At 40.9% G+C, this 15,947-nt stretch overlaps 2 protein-coding genes across 16 annotated transcripts in view; both read right to left on the bottom strand.

Annotated features, from left to right (window-relative positions):
- The window catches only part of LOC110502295 (cortactin-binding protein 2), a 106,679-nt gene extending 104,921 nt beyond the window's left edge, over positions 1-1,758 (bottom strand). For 14 of the 15 annotated variants that reach the window (XM_036958647.1, XM_036958668.1, XM_036958657.1 and 11 more), the window contains exon 1: positions 1,290-1,758. In XM_036958647.1, the coding sequence (XP_036814542.1) occupies positions 1,290-1,370 (81 nt within the window). In that variant the 5' untranslated portion in view covers positions 1,371-1,758. The remainder of the gene's footprint in view (positions 1-1,289) is intronic. The other variant, XM_036958730.1, reaches the window with a different exon arrangement.
- Positions 1,759-9,402: 7,644 nt separating this feature from the next.
- Positions 9,403-14,613, bottom strand: LOC110499430 (high choriolytic enzyme 2). Its single transcript, XM_021576574.2, has 8 exons — positions 14,547-14,613; positions 14,100-14,178; positions 13,866-13,911; positions 13,504-13,656; positions 11,455-11,572; positions 10,243-10,421; positions 9,960-10,041; positions 9,403-9,626 (listed from the first exon to the last, which is right to left on the bottom strand). Exons 2-8 carry the CDS (start codon positions 14,163-14,165, stop codon positions 9,500-9,502), a joined length of 771 nt encoding a protein of 256 aa, XP_021432249.2. The 5' UTR covers positions 14,166-14,178; positions 14,547-14,613; the 3' UTR covers positions 9,403-9,499.
- Positions 14,614-15,947: the final 1,334 nt, after the last annotated feature.

Below are 15,947 nucleotides of genomic sequence, written 5' to 3'. Positions count from 1 at the left end.
CTCAAACCCAGAACAGTTATTGTATTTCCTGTGCCCTATAAGAATATGCAAATGCTTAAGAAATGCTCAATTACATATAAACATATATAGAATAGGCGTAGTTCATGGTAAAGTCAAGTGGCTAATGGGAGACTGGCCAGCCAAGTGCCTATTCTGCATGAATTGACTGACTGGTCGATAGACAGCAATGGTCTGACTGAACAGAGCACATGGAACCATCCAAGCATACCACAACCAGGGAAAGGTACCACGGACCCCTCCCGCGGGGCAAAATATTGATTAATTTGCACAGAGGGGTAGCAAGCTGCTGCCCTGGCACATATGTATGTTGTAACCTGCCTGTCTGCAAGACGAGGGGCCAGTGTGAGAAGTCCCAGATAGATGAGCGTAAACAAGTGCAACTCAGCCTGATTAGTCAGGAGACTGCAGACAAACAAACACTTTCACTAAGATTCAACATGTCTAATACTGTTCTATTGGTCACAGGTCAAATCTAAAGTATTAGTAGGCCTACAGAATACGAGTGCAAATAGCCAAAAATGCTTTATGTTCAGACAAGTGCTGCTGAATTTTGGATTGTAGTGGTTTGGTTTGGGGGTCCTCATAGGATAGCCTATATAGGCCTTTCTTTTCTAACCATAAAGGCAATATTTTTCAAACGCAAATTTGCATGTAGGCTACATCAGATAACAATATATTCACATTAAAGCCACAATGACACAAAGCACATTAACATATCAACTTAGAGCTTTTGATATAGAGAAGAATTACAGCATTGTGCATTGAACAGCCATCTCAAAAGCAGCGCCCTATCTCGTAGCCTATTCAGAAGACGAGCCAGCGCAAACCTATAGCCTATATTGTGTTTCAAATGTAAGTTGCCTACACATTGAAACCACCGTTTTAACCACACTGTAACAACTGTATTACAACACCGCAAATCAGTGCTTTATAGCCAACTACGCTTCCCCATATCGGCCGTGCCAACAGACTGAGCTTTTTGAGGTGTGAGGAATATATTAACCCAATTCCTTTGATTTTAATTCTCATAACAGACTTGGATCATATGTATATAGTCTATTTGGAAAAAAATCTGAGAACCTTTGTTTTGCTGTTCGCTACATTGTCACAAGAATAACATCTTGCTGTTGCTTCAAGATGAACACTCAGGTTCATAGAGAAATGCACCGTGTTTCTGTATTCATTATTCCTGTGCCCGGTGCCTTTATTCCAAAACGAATCATGCAAATATAGAATATAGACCTGGCTATAATATGAAAAGGTCTTACCGCTTCGACACTTCCAAGCACTGTTGTTGCCAGTGTTTGTATCGGAGGACGCTGTTCCCCGCTCGCTCCCTCCGACGCCATCTTCCTACTGTAGCGGTCTGCTGGAGTGCGGGCAACACACAGAACATAAAACAACGCATTCAGTACCACTTTAACTACTACGCTGCTGAATGCAAATTTCACATACGACTGTAGCCTCAAATTGTAAAAACACTCGAGAGAAAAATGTGTCTCCGCGGATGAGACAGTCTAGACTAGACCAGACCATGGCATTTCGGGGAGCGCAGGTTGGTTAAGGGCAGTAGGCGTGGACCCTAGGCGTATTCCAGATGAGAATGCGTTCTCAATTTGAAAGGAGGTGCGTTGCGCGGTGGCTAAAGAGTGACAAAAAAAATGTGGTGGGGACAAGTGTAGCCAAGGCTGTGTCCTATTTCTGCCTAAACCCACCATGCCAAGGCTTACAACCTGGGCTACCTCTTACCCTTCCTATGACTGTGTGGAATCGGTGGATGTGTGAATAACATAGCCTGATGAAGGATGGTCTTCATGTTGTGTTGTCATGAGTTATATTAACATGCCGACAGTCAGAGTAAAGGTTTCGGCCTATTGGGATAACGTATGCCTAAGAATGCACCATAGATATAGTAGCCTATATCATTCACTGTTTTGTATAATTATATCAAATATTCAAAGTGCATAATGTCAGCTAAAATATCCAGGAGATACACCTTTTTTACAGGTTATATTTTCCTGCAATTATTACCTCATAGCCTAAACGTTTTTATTAAATGTAGGCCCAAAGACCTATAGGCTTGTAATCTAGATCTGCGGCCTGAGATATGCCTTTGGATCGATAGATCATGTATAATTTCTGGCACCATTTATTTCAATGCTGTCAATAATGGCTCTGCAGTCTCGACAGACGATAGACCATTGATATGAATGAGTTATACTGGGGTTTCCAGATGTACCATTTAGGATTACAGAGTTGATTCCTGCTGCCTGATTATTTATTGCCTTGATACACTATTTGGGTCAAATAGCATTGTGATGATGTACAGTAGGCCTGCGATAATTACTGACGGGCGCTTGTGTTTGGACTGTTTTATAGCTGGTGCCATTGCTGCTTTGAAATTACACGCACAGTGGAATACCTTGGTGATGTCACTTCCACAGTGTGTCCCATTTCTCTGTTCCACAGACTCTCTTAGCTTCATACTGTATGTCATAGTTAGAATTAAGTGTGTATAGTACAGTACTGGGTTGTCTCAATTACCACACCTGCAGGTGCAATCAAAGTGGACAGCTGCCAGTCAGTCTGTGCGCTGTTCATTTAAGATGTGGTCCAGGCCCTTGGCTCGCAGACATAGCCTATTATTGTCCTGGCTCCTGTCATGCGTCAAATCCAAAACTCATGTCTAAATCAGATGCAGATCGCTGGACATTGCTGGAGATGTCATGCAGAGATAATATTTTCCATCCATCCCCTTTCTCAATCATCATGCTGAAGGGAAACGTGTCATTAGTTGGAGATTATGGGGACTGTTTGGATGAAAGGGGCTCACTGCCTTCAGAAAGTATTTACACCCCTGGACTTTTCCACATTTTTGTGTTAAAGCCTGAATTCAAAATGTATTATGTTTAACAATACCCCACAATACCTTATAATGTCAAAGTGGAATGATGTTTTTCAAAACGTTTACAAATTAATTATAAATGAAAGCTGAAATGTATTGAAAAAATAAATATTCAACCCCTTTTGTTATGGCAAGTCTAAATACATTCAAGAGTAAATCTGTGCTTAATAAGTCACATAATACGTTGCATGGACTCACTCCGTGTGCAATAATAGTGTTTAGCATGATTTTTCATGCACATTGAACACATTGAATATCCCTTTGAGCATGGTGAAGTTATTTACACTTTGGAGGGTGTATCAGTACACCCCAGTCATTACAAAGATACAGGCATTTGCCGGAGAAGGGTGACTTTAAAACAGTTACAGAGTTTAATGGCTGTGGTAGGAGAAAACTGAGGATAGAGCAACAATATTGTAGTTACTCCACAACACTAACCTACAGTAAATGACAAAGAGAAAAGAACCAAGCATTTACAGAATACAAATATTCCATAACATGCATCCTGTTTCCAACAAGGTACTAAAGTAATACTGTAAAAAAATGCAGCAAAGAAATTCCATTTTTGCCCTGAATACAAAATGTTATGTTTCTGGCAAATCCAATACAACACATTACTGAGTACCACGCTCCATATTTTCAAGCACAGTGGTGGCTGCATCATATTATGGGTGTGCTTGTAATCGTTAAGGAATGGGGAGTTTTTCAGGACAAAAAAAATAATAAAATGGAGCTAAGCACAGGCAAAATCCTAGAGGAAAACCTGATTAAGTCTTCTTTCCACCAGACACTGGGATATTAATTCCCCTTTCAGCAGGACAATAACCTTAAACACAAGGCCAAATGTACACTGGAGCTGCTTGACAGTGAATATCCTTGAGTGGCCGATTTACAGTTATCGTGTCTGGACTATCATTAAATGTCAAGACTTATTTATATCAAATCAGTTCGCCAGGTTTAATTATTACGTGATTAAACTAATCATGTAAACATGAATTAACTAGGAAGTCAGGGCACCACGGAAAATGTTGAGATTTACAGAGTTATAATTTTCTGAATATAACTCTTCAGATATTCAACATCTGATCAATTAGTCATTCTCATTAATGTATTATTATTACCTCATCAGTTCTCATTACTGAACGTCACAAACCCTTGGATATCTGCATGAACCCTAGCCTAAATCATGAATCAGCGACATACAAATTGGCTTAATTATTTATTTACTAACTAAATAAATAAGCACTCAAAATTACATAACAAACAGACAGTAGATGATGATATAAAGAAAAAGTCCCTAGTGGACAAAGCCGGTAGGACGGCTTGGTAGACCAAGGAAAGGGGTGGGGACTGAGAAAGAGCGTGAAATATAATCATTGAAATGTCAGTTGTTGGTATTCTCGTACTAGACTTACGTCATTTCTAGCTGCAGACTAGTAATTATACGTCTAAGATTTGCTCTTATTCTGTAGTGATCGATAGTCTCAGATTTGAACTATTTCCAGCAGTGTAGCCAAAACTACAGCTGTATGGTCTCCGTGGTCTATAGAATTGTAGCCATTCCAACATGGGGACTCGCTCGCTGACTTAATGTATATTTTGTAGGAAGTGGGTTTTATACTCTGTGGAAAAATGGGCGGTTCTATGACGCCTAATGTGATGTCTGGGCTCACGGGGGTGTGGCCACTGACTAGTTAATCTTTGTATGAAAATGCATACTCTCATTTAGAAGGTTAACCTCACATTACATCTTTTCACAAGTAGTTTCATGTTTGATCACATACGTTTCACAATATTTAGATGTAAACCTGACAGCTGGGAAATGTACACTTTAAGAGTTATAGTTATGTGTGTTTCCTGTCCTTCATGAGATCACCAAATGAAGCACACTCATCACGACTGTCCCTTAAGTGTCCACGGACCATTCCCACATTCTCAAAAGTAGAAACATTGCTTAGTTCTCTCATTTTGGAGATTAGGAGTTTTGAACAAAGAGAAACTCTTTGTTCTGGTAGACTCTCTCCCTCAGTACTGCATGGCAGTTTCTACCAGGTATTTATGACCATTGTAAAACCTGACGTGTGAGAGAGAAGGAGAGACAAGGAGGGGGGGAGCCACGATATACACCCAAAAGGCCATGTTGTGACAGTCCCCCTCTGGTGGGTTCAATCTTGTGATTATCCTGCAAGTTGCAAACCAACATAAAAATAATGACCACGTGATGTCCTGGTTGTGGATCATTGTTGCAGTCCCCCTCTGGTGGCCGACCCGGGTAGGATTTCTACAAGCGGAACAGGCCGCCACAAGGATGGGCAGCAGATGTCCGGATTTGGATTGCCGTTCCGGACCCGTCGTCTGGTTGTCCAGACTGGAAGATCTGGGCAATAACTTAGGCAGATGTTAACAACGCACGCACACTCACAAAATATATAATTGCATTTCTTTCCAAATGAGCGGTGTGGTGATGGTGTGGTGTGGTGATGGTGTGGTGTGGTGATGGTTGAATGGTTGCATGATGGTGATGGTTGTATGGGGACTTTGTTTATGGCTCTATTGCTTCCTAAGTGTCAAAGGAACTGAAACATAAAGGAATGAAAGCATAAACAAAAGATATACAAAATATAGTTCTCACACAAAAATCATCTAATTGGACTGTATTCTACATACTTTCAAGATCTTGGCAAAATTACCCTATCATGGCATTGTCTAATGATCAAAGTTGGGGCTGAACATTTGTTCTCATTTGTTACTGACAGTTACCCTCTGTGTGTAACTTACTGTGTGTAAACTGTGGACTCCGGCGCTGCTGTAAGATATACAAAACAGCTATTTTTAAACCGCTGAAGGGGGCTACTATTCCTGTTCACTCGGCCTAATTGAAAACTGACTCGGGGCCAAATCTGGCTAATCATGTTTAGGCTAATTGGCTGTCCAGTGTTCCCAGGGCCAGGCGGCGGCTAGGCTTAGGCGGGGGCAAGGAGGGGGCCAGGGGCATCACAGCATAAAATATTGATATGGGACTGGCCAGGTCTGGATAGTGGGGGTTAGGGAACAGTAGACCTGAGCTGCATCCCAAATGGCTCATTATTCACTTTAGAGTGCACTACCTTTGAAATAGGATGCCATTTGGGAGAAGTAGACCTGCCCTACCTCCCATGGAGGACCCCATGTGAATGGTAATCTAACGAAGCCTTATTTTACATGACGCTCATACAATATGCTCATGCAATGTACTGCAGAACTATTAGTCTTAAGCTGAGGTCAACCACAGCACTTATCTCAAGCTTATAACAATATACAAAGTTGTTATGGGATGCTCATCATTTTTTTGTAGAGCAATATTATGATGGAGATAAATGCATCATAGGAAATGTGTTGTCGTACACCAAAACTGGTCCTTAGGCCCCACAGGCTTTAAGCCTTGTGTAATTGATATCCTACCTAAAAGAGGTGATTAAAAGAAGTCCTCATGCATGCCCCTACATATTGACCCAAGATCATTCGAGGAGGGTAAATCTGATCCTAGATATGTTTCTAACACACAGTATAAGGAGTGTCTTCCCTGGGGGATGTGAGGACACTCAGGACAGCCCACAGAGGAAGTAGCAATCAGAAAGAGAGAGAGAGATAGGGCGAGAGAGAGATAGAGAGGCCTCTGTAACTGGAGATGTGTGGACTGGACTGATAGTGATAGATGAGGCCAGCTATGGGGAACTGACCTGAGGCTAGGCTACATGCCCCTCTTCCTCTCTCCCCCCATCCCTCTTTTGGGACTTGGCTCACAGTGACTCGCTCATTGTCGGGACACACAGTAGGCACAATAGTTTCCTGTTGGCGACGAGGTGGGAAGGAGTGGGAGGAGGGGTACCAGTGTGCTCGTGCGTTTGGGTCATTCGGCAGACAGACCCGACGGCCCAGATGAAATGACTCTGTCCCAGATGAATCTCATGTCCTGGCGAGAGCTTCAAATGGGGAGACACAGAGGGTCCGGATAGTGACTAGTGACCAACAGAAAGAGAGAGAGAGAGAGAGAGAGAGAGAGAGAGAGAGAGAGAAGGAAGAGGGGAGGGAGAAGAGGAGGAGGGGATGGAGAACGGAACTGGGCCACATCTCTTCCTGATTGTCCTGAGTGGATGCCAATGGCTGAAGCAGACCTCTCTGTTGCGTCACCACCGCGGCCCGCGGCTGAACAACAGTCACCACTGTCCTCTCTGCCCAAGCTTTTTCCTCTCTCTCTAAAACTTTGGGCCAACATCTTCTGTTTGAGGAGCAGGAGGAGCAGGCGAAGCAGGAGGAGCAGGTGGATTAGGTCGAACAAGTGGAGCAGGAGTGTGTTTACCCATAATAGGGAATTTTGTAAATAAGAAATGGTATTTGTCATAGCAATTACCCATTGCAAGATCTACATATACTTCTACAGATCAAAACACAAACTGGTTTGAAATGATATGACAAACCACAAAGGAATAGACAATGAAGACAGGTTTCTAGGGAGATAAACGTGTGAGGCATGCAGCAAGACTGTCAGGGAGAGATCCCAGCATTCTGTTTGGAAGGAGGTGTGGAAAACGTTAGGTCTGCACTATGGCAAGCATGGGCTAAAAAAAATAGGCATACTGTCACGTTCACCAGATTCACAGATAGAACAATGAGCCAGATGTTTAATCGGATGTATAAATTTGAAGGATCCGGTTGGCATTTCCACGCACCATCAAATATGGTGATGAGAGGAAGCACAGGGGCCGGCAGTGGGAGAAGATGGAGCGAGATGGATTTTTTCTGACATTCTGCAAATTTTCTCCTTGATGAAACATTTTATCTCAATACAGTTTTCTGTTACCAAAACTAGAATCTGTTATGAACCGACTTGAATATGTTTTGGACACTTTACCCTTTGCAAAAGTTTCAATTTTTATATATATTTTTTTTAGAAGTGCAAGGTTGAATTTAATTATTGTACAAGAGCACTTCACAGAGTAGGCGTTGCCTAACAGAAATATGCAAATACATGCTAGAATGCGCCAATAGGATCTCGCTTGCTTGTGCTTGGCTCTGCCCACCTCCTTGCTTGGTCTGCCCACTATGATTCATTTTCTCTTATTGGAAAAGACAGGCTGTGGTCTATCTTGGGTTAGTTTAAAAAACCTTTGCCGAATAGGTGCGGTGAATTGTGATGTTTTACAGGGTCAACCATAGTAGTAGGCACCCCTGAAGCAAATTAGGTTTAAGTGCCTCACTCAAGGGCACATCAACAGATTTTTCAGTTACTGGGCCACAGCTCTAACTGCTAGGCTACCTGCTGTACATACATGAACTTGAGAGGGTTTCCAATGACGGCCTACCCCAGCAAAACCCTCCCCTAACCCGGTCTACGCTGGACCAATTGTGTGCCACCCTATGGGACTCCCGATCAAGGCTGGTTGTGATACAGCCCGGGATCAAACCAGGGTCTGTAGTGACACCTCTAGCACTGAGATGCAGTGCCTTAGACACCTGTCACTCTGGAGCCTGGGAAAATAGTGTCTAAAATGTTCATGCATTAAAACATCATCTGGATTCAAATTCATTCTAATGTGGGAGATGGGGAGTCTGATGACACAGTAGTATACTCATCCATGGGATCAATAGTGGACGGCCGGGGTAGGGAATGGGAATGGGGGCGTGCTCGGTCCGCTTTTTCCTGTAGTCCACAATCAAGACAAAGGAGATGATTGTGGACTACAGGAAAAAGAGGACCGAGCACATCCCCATTCTCATCGATGGGGCTGAGGTGGAGCCTACATGTACATATTACCTCAACTAACCGGTACCCCCGCACATTGACTCTGTACCGGTACCCCCTCTGTATATAGTCTCGCTATTGTTATTGTTTACTTGTTACTTTTATTTCTTACTCTTATACGTATTTTTTTTTTAACTATGGGGCTTGTAAACATTTTACTGTAACCTGTTGTATTTGATGCATTTGACGAATACAATTTGATTTGATTTGAATAGACAGTTACTGCCAAAGCTCTGTGGTAATGTGTTGCCCCCTTTTGGTCAGCATTGGGTGTGACTGCAGTTGGGACCTCAGCAGGGCTAGTGATAGAGCAGGGCTAGTGATAGAGCAGGGCTAGTGATAGAGCAGGGCTAGTGATAGAGCAGGGCTAGTGATAGAGCAGGGGTAGTGGTAGAGCACGGCTAGTGTCCAACAGTTTGATTGGTGCAAACAGCTGTATCTACCAGTCCTCTGGGTTCAAATACTATTTAAATTGTTTCAAATGCTTTGAGTGTTTTCTCTAGCCTCCCAACTATCCCAGGTGGGCGGGGTTTACAGTTTGGAGACTATTTCCTTGGTTCCATTGGGCCACGCATGCTCAATCAAGCCCAGGTAAAGTAGGCAATTTAATATGATTTCAAATCATATTTTAACCCAGGACTTTAATCCATGCTGTAGAAAAATATATTAAGACTTTAAAATTATGAAACAAAAATACAGTATATTTTTGCCGGTTTATTGAGCTTTACTCTGATATCAACACTGAGTCATTGACACAACCTTGTGAGAGGACAGAAACACAAGGTGTCTGTTTAACAGTTGTACAGCCTGTTGAGACGGGTGATGTCGCTCTGGCTCATCTGGGAGGCGTTGCCAATCTCCACGTTCTGGTTGGGGATGGGAACCATGGTGGGCTGGTTGTTCTTGGAGAAGGCGTACCTACAATCACATCACACCATCATGAACACTTGGGATGAGTGGGGGTAGGCTTACCATATTATTATATTTTTGGGCATGGTTTTACGCTTATCTAGACAGGTTAGAAGTAGAATCGGTCAGATAGATGAAAGGGACACAGTAGGAAGGGTGGATCCAAGAATCGGATTGAACATAAAGTTAAATTCCACATAAATAACATGTGCTAGGAGCCAGGTGTCTTCCTGTTAAACCACAGGCTCTGTACAGAATTAGAATTCTATGAGGCTGGTTAGGCAATTATTCAACTGACTAAGCATCTACTGGTGTGAAAGTGGTAAAAGAATGGTGACTAACCTGTGGTACTGCATGACGGAGTTGTAGTCATAGGCCGTTCCCTGGTTCAGGGTGGCGATCTTGTTGAAGTTGTGCTCCATGCCTGGAAGAGAGAGAATTTGTTAGATTTACCATGCCCTAATAAATAAATGCAACGGTTGGTGACCGATGCAACAGTGTGTGTGTTTGCCCGCATATGTAATGTACATGTTTGTGTGTGCGTGTGGACATTCAAAGAATATAATAGACTGTCTGTGTATGTACTTAGTTATATGGGGACATGGGAATGTGAAAGGGATCCTACCGGACTGGACATTCTGGAGGAGAACGCGGATGTGATTGTCACGGTCGCTGCGGGTCTGTTCGTGGTTGAAGCCCAGGGCATGGAGGAGCTCGTGCTGGGTGGTGCTGTGGTACACACAGCCGGATCGGCTCAGAGACACAACCTGGGCATTGCCAGAACGACCAACATAGGACCAGCACCTGCCATGAATGGGTTGGACAGAGTTGTAACAGTGCAATTAGTTTTAATTGTCTCTGTCAGACCCACACAAATGTACTTATACACACACACTCTTACCAGAAGTGTGTCATGCCTTATAATGCAGTTTTGTGTCTCACACTGAACTGTCCTAACCAATGATGTATATAAACCCTGGATGACTGACACTGGGTGCTGTATTGAAGGCACCACAGCAATCTTGATACTCCTCCTCTATTGTAATTTCTTGGGGGAAGCAAAATCAATGCATTTATTAAAGATGAAATATGCAGAAATGGCTCCTCCATTTCCTGGTTGCTAAAATTCTAATAGTTCGACTTATTTCAGTTTGTGACAGAACAAGCACCCAGAGTGTAGAGAATCATTGTACCATCTAAACTGCTGTGACATATATTTTGTTTGAAGCTGGTGTACAAAACTGAAAGGGGAAGCATAGAAATAGCGCACGTAGAATAGGTCTACTGCTTCTTAGGTTTGCTTTCAACGAAAATGACAGATCTATAACTCAAATCTCTATGTGAATTTGGTCAGATTTCCCCAAAAGTTGACACATTTATTATTTTACAGACGGCTTAATACATCATTTTAAATTATATTGTGTGAGCTAAACATACAAATATATAAAAACATTTTCCTGGAAGTAGAGAGTACTAATGTTACTGTCCCCACTACAAAAAATACTTAAATACATGTAATTTGTCCTTGAAATATTTAACTGAAATACTGTAGAATTATATCATTCCTATTGAGGACTGTTCCAACTGGGCAGTGCCAATATGGCCGACCAGTGGCTTCAAAGCTTCTCACTGTCCAATACATAGCATCTGCAGTCCAGGGTTCATATATATATATATATATATATATATATTTATTTATTTATTTATATATATATATATATATATATATATATATATATATAATTGGTCCTAACTCAGCCTGGTTCTGCACGTCATAAAGATCCTCATGTAGAATAGTAGGACCTATGAATTATATGTAATTCCATAGTGCATGTACCCGTTCTGGGACTGGATGTGCAAGTAGTCTCTTTGGTTGGTGCGCTTGATGAAGTTGATGCAGGAGAAGCCTGCAAAGGACTGCAGACCACGCTCAATGACTTCCAGCTCCCTGGTGGCTGGCAGGACACAGATGGAACAAGAAAAACTACTGTTAAAAAACGACTACTGTATCATGAAACTTGCTACACAATACAGTTAATGGCCAGTAACACGGTTGGGGAATAATAGATTACATGTAATCTGTTACATGTAAGGGATTACAAAAAACGGTATCTGTAATCCGTTACATTGCCAGCAAAAATAGTATGATTACTTCGCAAAAATGATTACTTCGAGGATTACCCTTAAATTCAGAAAGGATGTTTGCGAAAAAAAATCATTGACACTTCTCTGTTTTCTCAATGACATTCAAATCAGAGTTGAAAAAAGGCACAAGTTTAAATTTGTTCCATCTGAGCAAGTCTGACCACAAATCAGAGACCACTATGATGACACAAAATCTGTTCGATGGATCGCGGGAAAAGAGCAGGAATTGGCTTTGTAGGATAAAGCCCAAGCTATCTTCCAACGACTGCTGTCGGCATCCAAAGATTATTCAATTTGAATAAACGTTTAGAGGTAAGGATGACAGCAGTGGTGCAGTCTACGGCGATACGGATATCCCTTATTATTGATGTCTACATAGGGCATTGATGTGAATCACACTGCTGCTCTCTCATTTAGCTATTTGTGCCTTACGGTTGGTTGTTGTGTATGGCTGTTCACAATTCTAAATATGTATTTGAACCCAATAATGGTTGAATTCAATACATTTACGGTGCCTATCAATCATTGTTTTTGAAACCAGTGAAAAATGGGCTTGCAACAGCTGCATAGTGCAGATCGCAGCCTATGGAATAAAGTGGGGCTTTAAGTGCTCAATATAATTCATGTTGATCAAAAAAATCCATAGGCCTAATGGACACATGCTCAAACTCGCACACTTTTGATAGACTTAAAGGGGTAATCTGTAGTTGCTACATCAATTATTTGAACAAATAAATGATATAAATCCATTAATTATTGAAAGATATAACTTATAAATGCTGTATGAATTTAGTTCAACTCCATGAGATCCCAAAATATAATCTTGTTTTTCTCCGATGTTTGTAAATATTCTAAATGTAAAGAAACACTGTATAGTCTTTTAACATGATTAAAACAATAATGTTTATATCATGGATGGTCAGTTCTTGCATCCATAGCTCTGTCTACTATCTGAGAAGTTACATTTCTCCAGGCCCATCCCTCAGCTTTTTACCAAAACAGAGGCAGGGCAAGTATTTCCAAGTCATTTTCTTGAAGATCAAGGGGTATAACATGTATTATAATGACTGGAATACTGATAGACTTAGTTTTTAATGTAAAGATATAATTTATTCATATTTATTATATGTAGTAGAAAGCGATGGGTTAGAAGAAGCCTACATAACCAACCTATAAAGTAGAATGTAACATCCACACATGGCCAGGTATGTAAACTTTAACATTGATTTATCCTGCAATAGATGTAGTTCAATTGGTAACATACTTTTTTGTCTTCTTCTAATGCCTCTTAAGGGGAAAGTAATCTAAAAGTAACTGAATGTAATCAGATTACGTTACTGAGTTTGGGTAATCCAAAAGTTACATTACTGATTAGAATTTTGGACAGGTAATTAGTAACTAACGGATTACATTTAGAAAGTAACCTACCCAACCCTGGCCAGTAATGATTAGTTGTTACTTATATGGCCTATTTATATAGCTTTATACAGTAGTTTGGGACTCATGTACAGATGTAGGACATTAATATGTAGTGTAAAAGGGCTTCTGAAGTTTATAATTTACACTTTAAAATGTAAGACTTGATTTGAGTCTTTTTTGTTTGATGAAACCCTACATAAAAATTCCATGAATTACAATCCACATTTGCTGTTGCTGCAGGATTATTTTCCTGCTCTAGCAAACTAGCTCAAGTTAATATCCAACATCGTTAAATAAGATATGATCATGACATGGTACTTACAGTACTGATTGGCGATGACGTAGGGCACATAGACTCTGCCGTCGCTGGACTTGGGCCACATGCAGCCGCGAGATGTGCAGGGGTCAGCGTTCCTCTCAGCCTCGTTGACGTAGGCGATGTCATCCACAATCAAGGGCTCGTTGCGGGTATGCACTGGAGGAACGGGGACAGGACAGGACGTCAAAGTGTGACACCTTGGATCAGTTTCCCTGATACTGATTAAGCCTAGTCCTGGACTGAAAAGCAATGCGATAATGTATAGTTTTTTTCTAATACATCTTTATTTCATATTTTATATCACTCATAATGTAATCTGAAAGTGTTGGCGGGTATTGTATATCACAATTTAAAAACTGTCTTACCAACATTCCTGTTGGCCTTCTCCAGCAGCTCAGAGACAGAGAGCTCCTATGGCACCATGCAGCAAAGACAGAGAGAAATAATGTATTTGACAAATCAGCAAACATCTTACTATGAATAGTTAGGTTGTTTCACAAAATATGCATACGTCCACACTTACATGGACGACACACACACATGCATGGATGCAGACACACAACACATACAGTAGAGAGTTTAGTAGAGTTTTTACTCACCTCCTCGGCCCAGGCGGCCACTACAAGCAGGGCCAGAAGGCCCAGAGTGTACTTCAATGCAGACATGTCAACAAACAACCTGCCAGGGTTAGACACTGTCAATAACTCTGAATACCACCACAGAAAGTAATTGACTTACTGTAACTTTCCTGTAGTACAGGTGTAGGATCTTAATTTGATCACATTGTTGTTGCAGGAAATGCAAATATGTAGTACATTCAAGGCTTGTAATGCTTCTAAAGTTTGTAATTTCCACTTAAAATGTCAGACTTGATTTGCTCTAACATAAAATGCATCAACGCCTACATAAATGTCCATTAATTATAACCACCTTTCCTTTTGCCTCAGGATTATTTTCCTGCTGAGAAACTGGTCATATTAAGATCCTACACATGTAGCTTGCATGATATAGCTAGAGAATGCAAAGCACATGAACAACACTCTTACCTTTCGGGAAATGAAGTGAGGTTGGTTTACTGGTCGAGACACTGCACCTTATATAGTGGAATCTACCGGAACATTATCAATTTTTGGACGAGTTTGGCAATGACATTGAAAACACCCCTTTCTGCTGATAAGATGCAGATATGTTGTCTCGATGACATATGGCTAATTCTCAGACTTATCAGAAAAAGTTAGAAAGCCTTTCCTAACTTCTCTATTCCTTGAAAATGCTATTTAATATTTTGCAAATAACCATGGCCTGAGTTCTGTCAGTAAGATAATCACAAAACCAATAATAATCATGAAACCCCTGTGGATTACTTGTTGGCTATTGCTAGCAAAGTATTGAGGACATCTATTTCTGTAAATAGCCTAAAAGAAAGGCTTTGGCTATAATTTATCTGGTTATTCAGCAAGTTTCCTCTATCAGCATCCAGCCCAATATCATTGTGAATAGGCTTAGAAGTTCTGATATAGGTGGCAGTACTCATTTTGGGTGCCGGTACTGTTTATATTTAGGTGCAGGAGCTCCACAATATTTTTTAGCTAATATTCTATAAGAGGCACAGGAGCTAAATCAGTAGAAATTTGCGGTGCCGGTACTCAGCTCCGGTGAGCTCCTGCCCAAGTCAAACACTGCTCCTGAACTTATTTAGGCTTGCCATAACAAAGGGATGGAATACTTATTGACTCCCAATACATTTCAGCTTTTCATTTTTTATTAATTTATAAAAATGTCTAAAATCATAACTCCACTTTGGTTATTGTATGTCGGCTAGTGACAAAAAAAATAGAAATGTAATACATGTTAATTTCAGGCTGTAACACAACAAAATGTGCAAAAAGTCAAGGGGTGTGAACACTTTCTGAAGGCACTGTAAGTAAGTAAGCCTTGTCCGAGCCAGAACTGCACACAGTTTTACTGTACTGCTCAATAAAATGATTGATCTGAGGTAAAATGAATGTACATTTAGGTTCATCGACCAATGTCAGCAAAGAGTTGAGCCTAATCTTTTTAATTTAAAACTTTGACATTGTATAGACTTAGTATACTGTATGTATATTCATATGATATGCGTCATTAGCCAAACTATGCATTTTTGTGATAAGCAGTCACAACTGTTCGCCCTTTACTGTGACAGCAACACTATGGAAGTCGGTTAATCTGCGTCTTCAAGTTGTCTTGAATGTTGGCTCATGCTGTATATTTCATATACATAATATTACTTAATTTAAAAAAAAATCTCTGATCAAAAGAATAATATGGCTCAAGGGTGGGTGGGAGGTGTGACCCTTTCTGTCCAATGAGGACATTTCTGTACAATATTAACTATTAAGGGAACCAATTAGACCCTTCTGACACATCCAGAAAATACTTGGATGTTGGTGTAAATGTCAGTGTGA

This window comes from Oncorhynchus mykiss, chromosome 2 (genome assembly GCF_013265735.2).
Source record: "Oncorhynchus mykiss isolate Arlee chromosome 2, USDA_OmykA_1.1, whole genome shotgun sequence".
In the NCBI taxonomy this organism is placed as follows: Eukaryota; Metazoa; Chordata; class Actinopteri; order Salmoniformes; family Salmonidae; genus Oncorhynchus; species Oncorhynchus mykiss.
Note: the sequence above shows the minus strand (reverse complement) of the source record. Positions and strands in the feature narration are given on the sequence as shown.